At 39.5% G+C, this 15,471-nt stretch overlaps 1 protein-coding gene across 2 annotated transcripts; it reads left to right on the top strand.

The window, feature by feature from the left end:
* Positions 1 to 264: 264 nt before the first annotated feature.
* Positions 265 to 6,739, top strand: LOC117831664 (progestin and adipoQ receptor family member 3-like). 2 transcript variants are annotated; one of them, XM_034710461.1, is made up of 7 exons: positions 265 to 577; positions 1,008 to 1,217; positions 1,411 to 1,573; positions 3,454 to 3,609; positions 3,747 to 3,944; positions 4,178 to 4,268; positions 5,777 to 6,739. In XM_034710461.1, exons 2-7 carry the CDS (start codon positions 1,021 to 1,023, stop codon positions 5,920 to 5,922), a joined length of 951 nt encoding a protein of 316 aa, XP_034566352.1. In that variant the 5' UTR covers positions 265 to 577; positions 1,008 to 1,020; the 3' UTR covers positions 5,923 to 6,739. The 2 variants fall into 2 exon arrangements, with proteins under 2 accessions (XP_034566352.1, XP_034566351.1); XM_034710460.1 differs by having other exon boundaries at positions 268 to 577; positions 968 to 1,217.
* Positions 6,740 to 15,471: the final 8,732 nt, after the last annotated feature.

The following is a 15,471-nucleotide window of genomic DNA, read 5'->3' as shown; positions in this document are numbered from 1 at the left end:
ACAGTCTATGGTTGATACTCGTAATCTCTCTCAGAACTGATGTTTATCTCATGACTACCAACAGCAGCTTTAACTTGTTTGATTTTATTATTGTTATCATTGTTATCATTGTCATTATTGTTATTATTATTATTATTATTATTATTATTATTATTATTGTCATTATTATTATTATTATTATTATTATTATTATTATTATTATTATTATTATTATTATTATGTATTTTTTCTTAGAGAAGGTAGATTAGAGATCCCGATCCACACTCCATACCAGTAGGTGGCGGTAATGCTCCTGGACGTTGTTTGCCAACCGCTAATAAAAAACCTTAGAAGAAGAAGAAGGACACTCCTCCACAGTTGCCAGGTGGCGGCGTGGTGGCAGTAGTGAGCCATTTTGCCGTATTCCGTTTCATCAACGAAGAAGACCGACGTTATTTGAGGAAATGTGTGTTTGTGTTTTTGTTTTGTTTTCTTAAGCAAAAATGTGATTTATATGAACACCGAGCCTGCCCAGTAGCCATCAGACTATGGCTGAATTACAGGAACGAGGACAGGAAAAGTCCGACTGCGACTAATGGTGAGCTTTGATGTCCAATAGTCAGTTCCTGTAGCTGTTACTGTCAAGGTTAGCATTAAGGTTAGCTAGCAGGAAGCTAGCTAGCATGCTGACAGTAACATAACGACGGTCTACTGTGTACAGTTTGTGTATGTCAGTGTTTGTGTGGTTTGTTGTTTATAAAAGCTCATTCTTAAATTACAAGAAACACACCCGCTGTTGAATGGTAAGAGTTAGAGGTAGGAAGTGGTATAAATGCTTTGACAGGATGCAGGAGTAAACATTGATACGAACGTGAGTTTTGCTAGCTTACATCCAATCACTTAAACTCATGCTTTTAAAAACCAATATTGCAACTAATTCCACAAAAAAAATCAACTAACTCCATGGTTTCTTTTTTCGTCTCTCCAGACTCAGCCTTAACCCTTCCCAGCTTGCCTTTTACCCACAGAGCAGAGGACAAGATGCTGCTGAAGATGCCCCAGAAGCTGCTGAAGTCTGCCCACCACATAGAGCTGGGCAGCTATCATCACTGGCCTGTTTTGATACCACACAGGATAAGACTGTACACCTATGAACAAATCCCCCTCTTTCTGAAAGAGAACCCCTACATCACAGATGGCTACAGGGCTCACCTGCCCTCCAAGCTCTGCCTGAGGAGGTGAGAGTCATGCTGGAAATATGTAATCTATCAGAAATTCAGTATTTTTCAACTTATCTGGAACTTAAATGAATTTCCAGTTATGATGGTAAATTACACTGAATGCAAAAACAGTTTAAGCTGATGCATGTAACACAATATAATGTGTGTACTAGTGCAGAATAGTGTGACATATGTTCCTTTTTTGTTTCAGTATTTTTATTCTCTCCAATGAGACTGTGAATATCTGGAGCCACCTTCTGGGTTTCCTGCTCTTCTTCTCTCTGGGGGTAAATGATCTCTCCTCAGTATTGCCAGCCTCCGGCGCTAAGAGAGAGGACTACGTCATCTATGCCATAGGACTGTTCTGTTTCCAGGTAAAGCTGGTTTTAGAGGGTGAACACTGGGGGAGTGATTATATCAAAACATTCTGTTTTCTAGGATATTATCAGCAAAGTTATTTACTCACATTAATACCCTCTTGTTAAGAATATCGTCGCTGTCATGCAGAAACCTTTGATCACCAAAACTACTTTACAAAGCCCTGTTTTTCACATAAGATAGTTAGGCACTTTATTGCCACTGTAAAAAAGAAATACAAGGAAACTTTGCTCGGCAGCATTTCAATCTGATAAAAAAAGTAATACAATATTTACATATAAAAATACAAATATATGTACATTTGTTGCTTTTAAATGAACTGACAGTTATGTAGTGTGCTATTGATAAAGTGGCTTAAGTTTAATGAAATGTATTAAATATTAATTAAGATATAAACAGTTATTGCTTAATAATGAACAGTAAATAAATACATTGATAGCCAGCAGCTGTACAGTGAATGACAGAAAGACTTAAGCCTGATTCATACTTCTGTGTCGAATCAACGGTGTAGTCTACACCATAGGTCTGTGTAGCAGAGGCCTGCGCATGTAGCTGATGCGCACCTCCTCCAAAATGTAACTACGCGTAAAATCGACACAGAACGTAAGCCCTTTGATCAGTCCAGTTGGCGACATTGTATATCCTGTATAACTTCCAGGATCCCCGCACTGCCATGTGTTTCATCTTCTCCGACTTGTCCTCTCTGTTCTCCCCTGTCAACCAACAGCAACATGGATCAGCTGTAAATTAACATAATAGGCTAGAACGTAGTGGGGCCAGAAACAGGGGACCCGACTATCAGAGAGACCACACTGCCCTCAAGCTTTTAGGCAGAGTATTGCTGTGCGTCATGGACACATCGACGCACAAGTATGTCATGCTCACATACGCATCAGCCTCTGCTGCATAAGGGCGATGCAGAAGTATAAACCAGAGTCAGTGTTGCATTTTTGTGCTGACCTGGTTTTGGAGTGTGGGGCAGGGTTATGGGTCTGTCCACAGCTTTGGGGGAAGAAACTGTTTTTAAATCTATTCATCCGTGTGCAGACAGATAACAAAACCCTGCATGAGATTCAACCACTACCACAGTAGAAAGCCTACTGACAGACATAAACTGAGATCAATAGCATTGATCAATGGAAAATAAATACATGATAAAATGTGGAGATACAAGGTTTCTGCCTGACAGCAACAATATGTTAAGGCATAAAGCTGAATGTGAATATGTGTTAATTACAGAATGATTAGCTTAGTTTGTAAACTGTATATTAGTAATAATAAATGCAATGTCCTGTATCATAATGAAGTTGTATGGCATAACAGACATGATCATGTGGGTTCACATGTCCTGCAACAGATGCAATCAGGTCACTTCTACCCAACGAGGTGTGTATGCTTTGTGGGGAGGTCAGAGTGTATAGACCTACAATAGAAATGGAGTGTAGTGCAGAGTTCCTATTGATTGCTATTCAGTGTTGAGACAGTGGTTATTGTCTACGTGTTAGTTGTGTATCTTTTGTGTTGTAGGTTTTGTAGCAACTGATGATGGGCTTTCAGCTTGTTTAAGTCCAAGTGATTTCCCTCTTACAACAAGTATTTAACACCCTCCCATCTTTTCCTAACACCACCCCATAATTATATCCAGAACACCTGAATATATTCCAAGTATTTCTTTTCTTGTGGTGTGTTTTGGTTTTACCATAAAAAACGATTTGATGACTTAAAATCCAAAAAGATAGATACAACAAAGAATGGTTGGATGAAACAGACATCTAAAGAAAAGCATTCTTAGGTTAAATATTTGTGTTTTGAGTGGAAAAAACACAGTCTCACTGTATCTTTCAGTCTGTAATGGTTGTGTGTATGTTTTTCCCAGGTGTGCATGTTGTGTTCTGTTGGGTATCACCTCTTCGCCTGCCACCGATCAGAAAAGACGAGCCGGCGCTGGCTGGCGTTGGACTATGCTGGCATCTCTGTTGGCATCCTGGGATGTTATGTGCCTGGGCTATTCTATGCTTTCTACTGTAATGCTGTAAGTACAAATAAGAATCATCTAATCCAAGTTTTCCCCTATTTGATTTATTTTTCTGAATGCATCATACATTTAAAGTGACAGATGCTCCGGTTCTAATCACATGATTTCTGATTGGTTACTCTCCCATCTTGTAGTTTTGGCGACAGGTGTACCTGCTGACGGTGTTGTCCCTGATCCTGGCCGTCTTCTGCGCCCAGGTCCACCCTCGTTACCTCAGCAACGACTGGCGGAGGATACGGGTGACAATCTTCTGCTGTGTGGCTGGCATCAGTGTGATTCCTGCGTGTCACTGGGTTTGGCTCAATGGAGGATTATCCACTGATGTTGTACAGGTCAGGAAAGAAGTGGTGTCATATTCTCACATTCACATTTGTTACACCTTTAGATATTTCTTCAGCTAAAGAGAAGCAGGAGAAGTGTCCTTCAGTGGTGGCAACCTTGAAGCTTTAATCTGCACTTCTATTTAACAGATAATCTGTAACAAATCTCTTCTTTGAATCTCAGCACTGTCTCCTTACAGTATGATGTTTAGTCAAACTAGTTTTGCCTGTTGTTCAATGTGCAGCTGTTCCTGCCTCGTGTGATCGTGATGTATATGATAGCTGGATCTGCCTTTTTGTTCTACGTCACCAAGATCCCTGAGCGCTATTTCCCTGGTGAGTCCTTCTCTGTCTCTGTTTCTCTCTTTGTGTGTGTGTGTGTGTGTGTGTGTGAGTTGGTCTGATGTCAAAGTAGCAGGCTTCAACCAAAGCTGAAACACAGATAACCTGTAAATCAAGTCACTGCACACCAACCAAAGGTAAAATGAAAATGTAGTGACTTTGTTTTGTTGAATGTAGAAACATTACATTAGCCTTCATGCTGTTGTTAGTTAAAGTAGAAGACTGGCTTGTTGCTTCTGCTTATCTGATACCTTCAACTGACATAGATAGTAAAAACATAATGAGGCTAAAATCTTTCACACTTAAGCTAATAAGGGTAGCTTGACCAAAGGTGTTAAAAAAATGAATGTGAAATTCTGCCAAAAGTAAATTGTTTCACATCTGACGAACAGAAGAGGTCAGGATGTTCACAAAAGATAATCAATCAATCTTTATTTGTATAGCACAAAAACACTATAAACGTTATCTCAAGACACTTTTACAAACAGAGCAGGTCTAGACCACTCTATGTCAAATTATGAACAAAGACACAACAAGACAGGATACGATCCAGTCCCCTCTTACTGACAGGACTCAATCTTATCTCATCTTAATCCACCGTGAGTATTGCACCTCACAGTATTTAGCTAGTTACAGTGGAGAGGACAAACTTCCTTTTAACAGGCAGAAACCTCGAGCAGAACCAGACTCATGTTAGACAGCCATCTGCCTTGACAGAGTTGGGGTTGGAGAGAGGGATAGAGGAGAATAAGAGAGATAGAGAGAACGAGAAAGAGAGAGGGATAGAGTCAGAGATGTGTATGAATTTATGTGCTTTGGCAATAACATGTCTTTGTTCATGCCAATAAAGCAAAATTGAATTGAATTAAAATAGAGTCAGAGATAGATGAGTTACAGAAGATACTGTTGATGTCAAGGCATTTAAAAAAATAACTGGATGATGACTCAGTTGTATAAAAAAAAGACATAAATGGACTTAAATAGTATCAACAACTGACTTAAGAATATACATTTAAAATATGCTAATTACACTCCTTCTCTGTTTAACTTTACAGTGTTTCTGTTTATAATTTTCACTTTAATGGTTCTTACTCATCTTTATTGTCACCATGAATACCTCCATCACTTTTTAATTAAAAAAATGTATATATTTGATGTACTCCCACTTATTTAGTAGTATTGAAAGAATTGTTTTATCTAGTACAACTGTGATCCTTGAGAATAATAGATAACCTGACTTCCAGCACTTGAAAGTTGCTTACTCCAGGACTATTCTATTAAACTTATGCAGTATGGATCTCTTGTCTGGACATTGGGACTGTTGGGTTATGAGGAATAGGTTAATGATAAATCCAGTGTATTTTATTGTGCAGTTTTCTGTGTACAGGTTTTTTTTTGTGAAAATCAATACAAATATTCCTGAGGAAAAAAAATAAGCTAATTGAAAATGAGAAAAGCATGTCATGCAGTAGTTAAAGCCTCTGTTTTCTCTCCTCTCCTAGGCCAGATGAACTATCTGGGTGCAAGCCACCAGTTGTGGCACGTTCTGGTGGTGTTGATGTTTTACTGGTGGCATCAGACAGCCGTACACATCATGCGCTTCAGGCACAGCCGGGCCTGCCCAATCCAGACCAACAGCAGCAGCTAAGTTTAACTAACAAATTAAGAAACGGAAAGGCAATCAGTAACTAGCCAGAACATGTACGTAGATATCAGTTCAGATCACTACCTTAATATTCCAATAGCGGTTGGCTGCTATTTAAAGATTCTTAACCACTAACTAATAAGATGTTTATCCGGAAGCCACTGTCTTTACCACTCAGCTGTTTTTACAGCACTTACCCTGGCCAGCTGTTAAAGGCCAGTATCTTTTCCATGTCAGCCAAGAGAAGCCTCAGAGCTTCTCAAACCCTCAAAAGCATAAGCTGAACCTCTCTCAAGGGTTTGAGACCAAGTTAACCCCCTATGTTCAGCATATCGACTGTGAAATGTTCAATATTGCACCATAACTACTATAAGAAATGCATGAGGATGGAGTTTATTAGTAGAAACCAGCTAAGGTTTTTTTTGTGTAGATTGGTGATCATGTCATTTCAATGAAACAGCATAGCCTTTTCGAACAATGAATTTTCTTTACTTTTAATTTAGTTTCATCCACACACTATGATTGTTTACTTTGTCTGGAGGTGTTGGAAAGCACAGAACAGAAATATTAGAATGGGAGATTAAACCTTCAGATGCTATGAATTGCCTGTCTGATAGGGAGTGTTACAAACCTTCTTTTTTTTAAGCATTAGAACAAATGGTTTAGGGGTCGATCAGCAACCTGCCTTAAATAAGATACAGAATCCTATTTAGGCTAAGCTGCATGTTTTTTTGTGTGTTTTTTTTTCTGCTGTGAGTTCAGTTTTGTCTTTGCTACAAAAGAGGTGGCTGTTTAAAAAAGAAATCCCTTAATTACTCTTTACAGGAGTTAATCCAGTTGTTTAGGTCGCACCAGACATCAGCTCATCAGCCTAAGCCCCAGAGCAACACATGATACTTACAATGTAATACAGTCAGCACCTTGACCTAGAGCTGGGCGATATTGAAAAAGATGTTATCAAGAAGACATTTTTCATATCAGTCAATATCGATAATTATCACGATAAATATCAAATCCTTATTTCATTTAAATTTGAAGTCAGATTTTTGCCCCTGACTGAAACTTGTTACAGGTTTGTTAGCTTGTATCTGGATTCAGTTTTCTGATGAACTTCTTGAATCCATCATTTCTGACGGTGCTAACAGGAAGCAGGTCTTTTGTGTAAGATGAGATTTTTGTTTGTGGATTTGAATTTTTCTCAGGTTGAGATCATTTGCATAATTGTATTTAAATTTACAGAAAATGTCTTTAAGCCCACCTACCTCTTACTCTGTGATATGATTGGCTGTTCAATGCCGTCATCTTATTCTGTTTAATGTTGGGTGGCAACTAACGTTTAAGATACATTAGTGCCCCCTCCCTATCCAGTGTTTGGGGTGTGTCACCACAGGTTTAAATATATATCACATTTTTATCAATCATTTGTTATATTTAAGTTTGAGAAAAATGATACCACAATAATTATCGTTATTGATTTATCGCCCAGCCCTAAGCCCTGACCATAAAAGTAATTATTAGACTGTTCTGTATGGAATAAAGAAACAATATGTGACATCAAAAGCAATTAAGAAAAGCCTGACAATGGCTCAATCTATTTACCATCTCCTCCCTGTGTCAGTCTCCTGGCATCATGAGGTCTCACTTGGACCAACCAGCAGAGTTACCTTAATGCAAAGACTTCCTCTTAAAGGGATATTTCAGTGTTTTTGAAGTGGGGTTGTATGAGTTTTAAACAAGCGACAACCTCCGGTCTAAAAATATGAGTCCGATGTAGAAGTGCTAAAAACTGCAGTATATTGAGGATCTTTTCAATGCTGCAATTTTGAAGATATTGAGATTAAGAGTCTTCCAATGAGAGGCACAGCTGACTTGATTGACAGGCGGGAACACTGTAGCTGTCGACAGCAGCAATATGGCTGCCGTCGACGATTTGCCTCAAACAGCGCTTCAGAAACAGATGGGTGACGTCTCGGATACTACGTCCATATTTGATACAGTCTATGGTTTTAAAGCACTAGTAATTGTACTAGCCACAAGGGATGCTGCCCAGCTCGGCCCCTCTAATGAGAAACCGGGCTATTTCTGCCGTGTAGTTTAGCACATTTTGAAAGACTCTGGCTGTTTCCTAAACCGCCTACTATACTAGCAGTACGTACTGATATGTCCAAAATTCAGTATGTAGTAAGTAGTATGTGAACAAGAGCAAAATCTGCAGTAAGCCAAAACTCCCCGGATGTCTACTGATTCGGGAAAATATCTCAGTGTGCATCGGACCAGTCTGCCTCACGTACTGTTTCCCATAATGCACAGCGCTCGTTCTGCTTTTTCTTTTTCCTCATTTTTTGACGAGAGGAAATCCGTTTTTGGGTGCTGTGAAAGTTATCAAATTACATATAAACCACTTCCTAACTTTTTAAATCATAAATGGATGCTAAATAAGCTTTTTATTTATCGGCTTCGCCGTTGTTTACTTCCGCTTTCCGAAACCGGAAATCCAGCGAAGTCTGGCTCAGCATGCTGCATGACAGATCGGACAGAACAGTCATACTACATACTGAATTCAAATGCAGTATGTAGTAGGCAATACCTACTGCTTACTACATTAGTAAGTAGTATGTAGCAGGCCGTTTCGGAAACAGCCTCTGACCCAGGCACTCTTCTCGGTTTAGTCCTACGCTTTACTGAGATTTTTTTTCAGCACTTCACTATGCTACCAGAAAGCCTGTTCATTTTTGCACTATTTGCGGATGCTATACAGACGTGGTCTTCAGGCTTCAAACAAACAAAAAATACAACCAGACTTAATAATGAGTGACTCTGACCGCTCTGATGTCATGCCGTTTACTGCGGACACACGTGGACAACTTCATGAGCCGGAGTTTACAGGGGAAAATGCGATTCAATGCACCAGAGGGAAAGTGTGAAGAAACCTCTGAGCTGAACTGGAGAGCAGGAGCGATCCCGAATTACTGTGAAGAAATCTGTAGCCTAGCTTGCGTGCTGTTGCCCCCTGGAGTTTCTCCATAGAGTTTCTCATTACAGGGGCCGAGCTGGGCAGCAGCCGTTGTGGCTAGTACAATTACAAGTGATTTAAAACTTCAAAAACACTGAAATATCCCTTTAAGGTATTTTGAGGGAAATGTTATCGGAATACAAATCCAGCCAGGTATTGAGTACTAATTCAAATGTGATATATAGAGGGAAAACAATCCCACAATGTTCTATTTAAAGGAGTGGTTTATTAAAATCTAAAGGAAAAGTATTTTAATTGGACCCTCACTGATCTGCACTTAGTCTTAGTGACATTTATGACACCGTTTTGAATAAGAGGATGTTTACTGGGCATACAGCATTTAAATGTCAATTCAGGAATCTATTTGGATTTCTGCTTGTTAGAAGGAGGCTTGAAAAACAAAACTTTCTATATGACTGGATGTCATAAGGTCAATTCAATTATTTGTTATAATTAATTGGAGAGGCAGTGTTCAGTTGAATTTTTCAGTCACACGCCATGTCAGCAGTATAAGCTGAATTGGTTATCTGATGTCAAATCTGCAGCATTTCCATCATCAAGTCTGTCATAACGTCTGGAGGTGTTATCTTCTACTTGAGGCCAGTGTGAAGTTTTACAGATATCCTCAACAGTACACTTTGCATTTTCTGTTTGCCTTATTTTTGATTATTTGTACTGTTTACACACTTACTGTTAAATCTGCTTTTTGGCGAAACACACCATACTCCAGAAAAAAAACAACGAACAAACTCCATGTCTCTGTTATCCAACCAGGCCAGTATGTGTTTTTAATATAGGAAATTCAATGTCATATGAATTTAAGCTGACATTACCAACTCCTACTTCCTGCAGATCAAAGAAGTGACTTCATTCTGCCTTTTTGAGTGTTTTTTTTAACATTGAACATGAACTTGACTTTTGGACTATCATAAACTGCTTGATCTTTTATGGAATGAACTCTTGATTGTTTTATCCTGTGTTTGGGTTTTTCTTGAATATCATTTTTATCCGAAAGCACTGGCACTGACTTACGCGATGTAAAGTATTTATTTCAGTGCCTATGTGGAGCTATATTTTTAAACATTTTGAATGAATAAAGAATGCTGGAAAATATTTTTTGGGTCTGAGTCTTTGATTTTCCTCCATCCGTCCATTTTTTCTCGCTTATCCGAGTCCAGGTCAAAGGGGACTGCAGTCTCAGCGGCGAAGCTCTGACACTCACTCTGACCCCTTCCACCAGCTCCTCTGGGAGGATACAGAGGCGTTCCCAGGATAGCTGAGAGATATAATCTCGCCAGCATGTCTCGGGTCTGCCCCGTGGTCTCCTCCCAGACGGACATGCCTGAAAAACCTCCCCAGGGAGATGTCTGGGAGGCATCCTTACTAGATGCCCAAACCACCTCCTCTGGCTCCTCTTCATGCGGAGGAGCAGCGGCTCTACTTTGAGCCTCTCTGTCTGAACTCCGCACCCTACCTTTGATTTTCAATAGCACAAAATGACACCTGATTTACTTTGTGGTGATTCCTCTACTCCAGGAAACCATTGAAATGTGATGGTTGTACTCAGAACACATTGAGCCAGAAGATGTGAAAGTAGGAGGGAGGAAAAAAAAATCTATTTACCTCACTAAACACACAATAAGGCAATCTTAATTGCTGATAAAGCTGCATGTGTTTATTTCTAAAGTTAACATTGTCAGACAATAGAGGGCAGCATTGATTTAAAAAGTCCCCCATTTAAAAATGCTAAAAAAAAGCACAGGTCAACATATTCTGACTTTTGACACATCACATTGAACCATATCACACTTCCTCCACAAGCAGGAACCCTGTTTTTTTTTCACATTGCACTTAGTCTACCATCTCCTCTTTCTATTGGCTGATCTTGAAAAGTCTCTCAGCCTTTGGTTTTCTGTTCAACCACCTTCAAATGATTCACTTCAGTCAGCAATTTCTAGTTACATGCTACATGAACACAGAGACCTCCTGTTGACTCATCTTATCATAGGTCATGTTACCTGTGCACAGCGCAGGTTTCAGAGGTCTAAAATACACATCAAACACTCAGGTGTACTTTGCTGTTTTACTCAAAGACCTCTTCAGTGTCTTCAGATTTTTTTTTTTAAATGCAAGGGAAAGTTTTTTAATATTTATTTTCCTTTATTTTGTCACTTAATTACTTGCTAAGAAATGCTGACATCCAGACTGACTAATTATTATGTGAGGGAATGATACACCATCACTAAATCACCTCATACACTAATGAATATTTGTGTTAAGACTGTCTCACATTGTAATGAAAGAGTAATGAAATAGTTTTTGCTTGCTTTACAAAATAGAAACTACATTTTCTTAGACCAAGACTGGAGACCGGTAAAATACAAAAGTATGTCATGATTCTGATTACAAAAGTATGATTCAAGAATGTCCTTATCTGAAACTACTCAGAGCCAGTGGAAGGTCTGAGATGACCCCCATAAAGGTTAGGACCTTACTTTGTTAGAGTAATAACTCGACATTTAAGGAAATAAGCTTAATTAGCTTCACAAAAACAACATCAAAATTGATAGTTCCTGGTTGTAGTCCTTGTGCTAAGTTAAGCTAAGCCACTGAGCTGCTGGAACAATCTTACATTTAATGGACAAATTTGAATTTCAGATCCAACCACAGATCCAAGCAAACTTCTCCTTGAGGGATGTTCTTGTTTACTTTCAATGTTATTGTTTCTGGGGTGATACCTGAATTGAATAAACACATACAGTCATGGCCAAAAGTTTTGAGAATGACACAAATATTACATTTTCACAAAGTCTGCTGCATCAGGGTTTTTAGGTGTTTTTGTCAGATGTTTCTATGGTATAATGAAATACAATTAGAAGCATTTCATAAGTATCAAAAGCTTTTATTGAGAATTACACAGAATTCATGCAATAAGTCAATATTTGCAGTGTTGACCCTTCTTTTTCAAGACCTCTGCAATTCTCCCTGGCATCCTGTCAATCAACTTCTGGACCAAATCCTGACTGATGGCAGTCCATTCTTGCATAATCAATGCTTGGAGTTTGTCAGAATTTGTGGGTTTTTGATTGTCCACCCGCCTCTTGAGGATTGACCACAAGTTCTCAATGGGATTAAGATCTGGGGAGTTTCCTGGCCAAGGGCCCAAAATCTTAATGTTTTGTTCCCCGAGCCATTTTGTTATGACTTTTGCTTTATGGCAAGGTGCTCCATCATGCTGGAAAAGGCATTCTTCATCACCAAACTGCCCTTGGATGGTTGGGAGAAGTTGCTCTGGGAGGACGTTCTGGTACCATTCTTTATTCATGGCTGTGTTTTTAGGCAAGATTGTGAGAGAGCCCACTCCCTTGACCGAAAAGCAACCCCACACATGAATGGTCTCAGGATGCTTCACTGTTGACAAGAGACAGGACTGATGGTAGTGCTCACCTCGTCTTCTCTGAACAAGCCTTCCTCCAGATGCCCCAAACAATGGGAAAGGGGATTCATCAGAGAAAATGACTTTACCCCAGTCCTCAGCAGTCCAGTCCCTGTACCTTCTGCAGAATATCAGTCTGTCCCTGATGTTTTTACTGGAGAGAAGTGGCTTCTTTGCTGCCCTCCTTGACACCAGGCCTTCCTCCAAAAGTCTTCGCCTCACTGTGCGTGCAGATGCACTCACACCTGCCTGCTGCCATTCCTGAGCAAGCTCTGCACTGGTGGTGGCCCGATCCCGCAGCTGTAACACCTTCAGGAGACGGTCCTGACGCTTGCTGGACTTTCTTGGGCGCCCTGGAGCCTGTTTGGCAACAATTGAACCTCTCTCCTTGAAGTTCTTGATAATTGGATAGACGGTTGACTGAGGTGCAATCTTACTCGCTGCTATAAACTTCCCTGTTAGGCCCTTTTTGTGCAATGCAATGATGGCTGCACGTGTTTCCTTGCAGGTAACCATGGCTAACAGATGAGGAACAATGGTGTCATGCACCATCTTCCTTTTAAAGTGTCCAGTCACTCAATCATGACAGATTGATCGCCAGCCTTGTCCTCTTCAACACCCACACCTGTGTTAATGTGTGTGACACCTGTGTGTCATTGAAATGATGTTAGCTGGTCCTTTTGTGGCAGGGCTGAAATGCAGTGGAAATGTGTTTTTGGTGATAAAGTTCATTTTCAAGGCAAAGAGGGACTTTGCAATTAATTGCAGTTGAGCTGATCACTCCTCATAACATTCTGGAGTATATGCAAATTGCCATTATAAAAACTGAAGCAGCAGACTATGTGAAAATTAATAGTTGTGTCATTCTCAAAACTTTTGGCCATGACTGTACACTAACAATTTTAGATTGGTTTCAGTTTGGTTTGGTTTGCAGATTAGTGTATAGAGTTCAAGTAGTACAGTCTAAAGATATCAGCAATGTGGTCTTTTATTCAAATTGCCTGCCCCATCGTAACCTTTTCTCTGTTTTTCAATTTTCAGTTTCACCAAGTCTTTAACACCTCAGTACCAGGCTGTTGCTTCTTCTGAGCTGTTGATTTAATATTGTGTCATGTGAGACTTAACATTTTCATACATACCCAGGAGATGCAAACTGCTAATTTTTCACATTTTTACATTTGATGAGTAAAAGCTAGGCCCTTGAAATATTCAGTAACACTGCTTTGGATGATTACATGGACATACTGGTGATAGTGGGCCGTCCTTAAGGTAGTGTAAAACTTCTTTAGCAGGGTCAAAGAGGAATGTCAAAGAGGGGACAAAAAGAAACAAAAGTGCCACAGCACATGCAAGGATATCTAACTCAAACACCTGGATCTTTTGATCATTTCAATAAAATCCAAATCAGCTTGTTTTATTACCAGTTTTCATTGTTTTGATAAGGATTCATAAAAATGCCTGTGTTTAAGAATATAAGATGTGTGTGTTTACCTGTGCCTTTGTGTGTTTGTAGACTCTGACCAGAAAGAAACATCGTAGTTTAGAAACAGAATAACTATGTTCATCTTGTTTCTTTATGGACTAATACAAGGGTATACACAGACCATTTTTAGAGCAACTCATGTCGTCTACAATCATTATTAATTTAAGAACTATTGTTGACTCATTGGGAGTATATAAATATCTGAAATGGTGAAGTTGACTTAGCAAAAATTATTGTGCAGTATGTTTAGGTTACATTTATGATAACAGCCATAAACTCATTTGACACATAGGGCTCAGCGACAGTCACTAATGTTCAGATTGTGTTAAACAGTGCCATGAGTTGATGTTTAGTCTTTTCCTTGTGTTTCATGCAGTTTATTCTGTTTTAGGTTATCCCTCCTGTTTCATTTTGTAGTTTATGATCCCTCTGTTTCCAGTTTAGTTTTACTCCCTGTTCGTGTGTGCTTCCCTCCTTTTTGATTATCCTGATTAGCTTCACCTGTGACCTGTGTTCCATACCTGTGTTAATTACTCTGTGTATTTAGTTGCTCTGTTTCCCTTGTCCTGTGTTGGAACTTTGTATGGCTGTTTTGAAACCGCCTACTATACTAGCAGTACGTACTGATTTGGCCAAAATTCAGGATGTTTTAAGCAGTATGTGAACAAGAGCAAAATCTGCAGTATGCCAAAACTCCCCAGATGTCTACTGATACGGGAAAATTTCACAGTATGCATCGGACCAGTCTACCTCGCGTACTGTTTCCCATAATGCACAGCGCTCGTTCCGCTTTTTCTTTTTCTTTCTTTTTTGACGGGGGGAAATCTGTTTTTGGGTAATGTGAAAGTTATCAAATTAAATATAAACCACTTCCTAACTTTTTAAATCATAAGTGATGTTAAAGGTGACATATCACGCTTTTTTCATCAATATATATTGGTCTAAGAGGTCCCCAAAACATGTCTTTAAAGTTTATGCTCAAAAAAACACTTTGAAATCAGATTTTGGTCTGCCTGAAAAACCCTCTTCTTCAGTCCTCCTCAGAACACTCTGTTTTCTCTCTGACCACGCCCCCTCAGGAAGTGGATGTGCCTCGGCTCTCCAGCACGTTGATCTAATGTTTACATGTTGGCTGAATATACACGGCTGCTCAGAGATCACGTTACTTCAACCCTCTGAATCTGATCCTGACGGAGAGGCGCCTGTAGCAGGACCTTTCTGAACCATTGGTCACAGATTTAGTGTTTCTTGTTGTTTTATTTATCAGTATGTCGACGTGTGTCTTGGTACACAGCTACGAACATGTAGCTATGTGGCTATGCTAACTAGCGCTAGCACTTATCCATGATAAATAAAAATCATCCACTAGATCTTCAAATCTGCAGACGTGGGGAGTAAAACCGACCTCTACCAGAAAGGCAGCAGGACCTTTCTGAAGGATTGGTCACAGATTCTGTGTTACTTGTTGTTTTATTTGTCAGTATGTCGACGTGTGTCTTGGTACACAGCTACAGCTACAGCTATGAACATGTAGCTATGTGGCTATGCTAATTAGCGCTAGCACTTATCCATGACAAATAAAAATCATCCACTAGATCTTCAAATCTGCAGACGTGGGGA

This window comes from Notolabrus celidotus, chromosome 19 (assembly GCF_009762535.1).
Source record: "Notolabrus celidotus isolate fNotCel1 chromosome 19, fNotCel1.pri, whole genome shotgun sequence".
Taxonomy (NCBI): domain Eukaryota; kingdom Metazoa; phylum Chordata; class Actinopteri; order Labriformes; family Labridae; genus Notolabrus; species Notolabrus celidotus.
The sequence above is the reverse complement of the archived record's forward strand: the minus strand, read 5'-3'. Positions and strand labels throughout refer to the sequence as shown.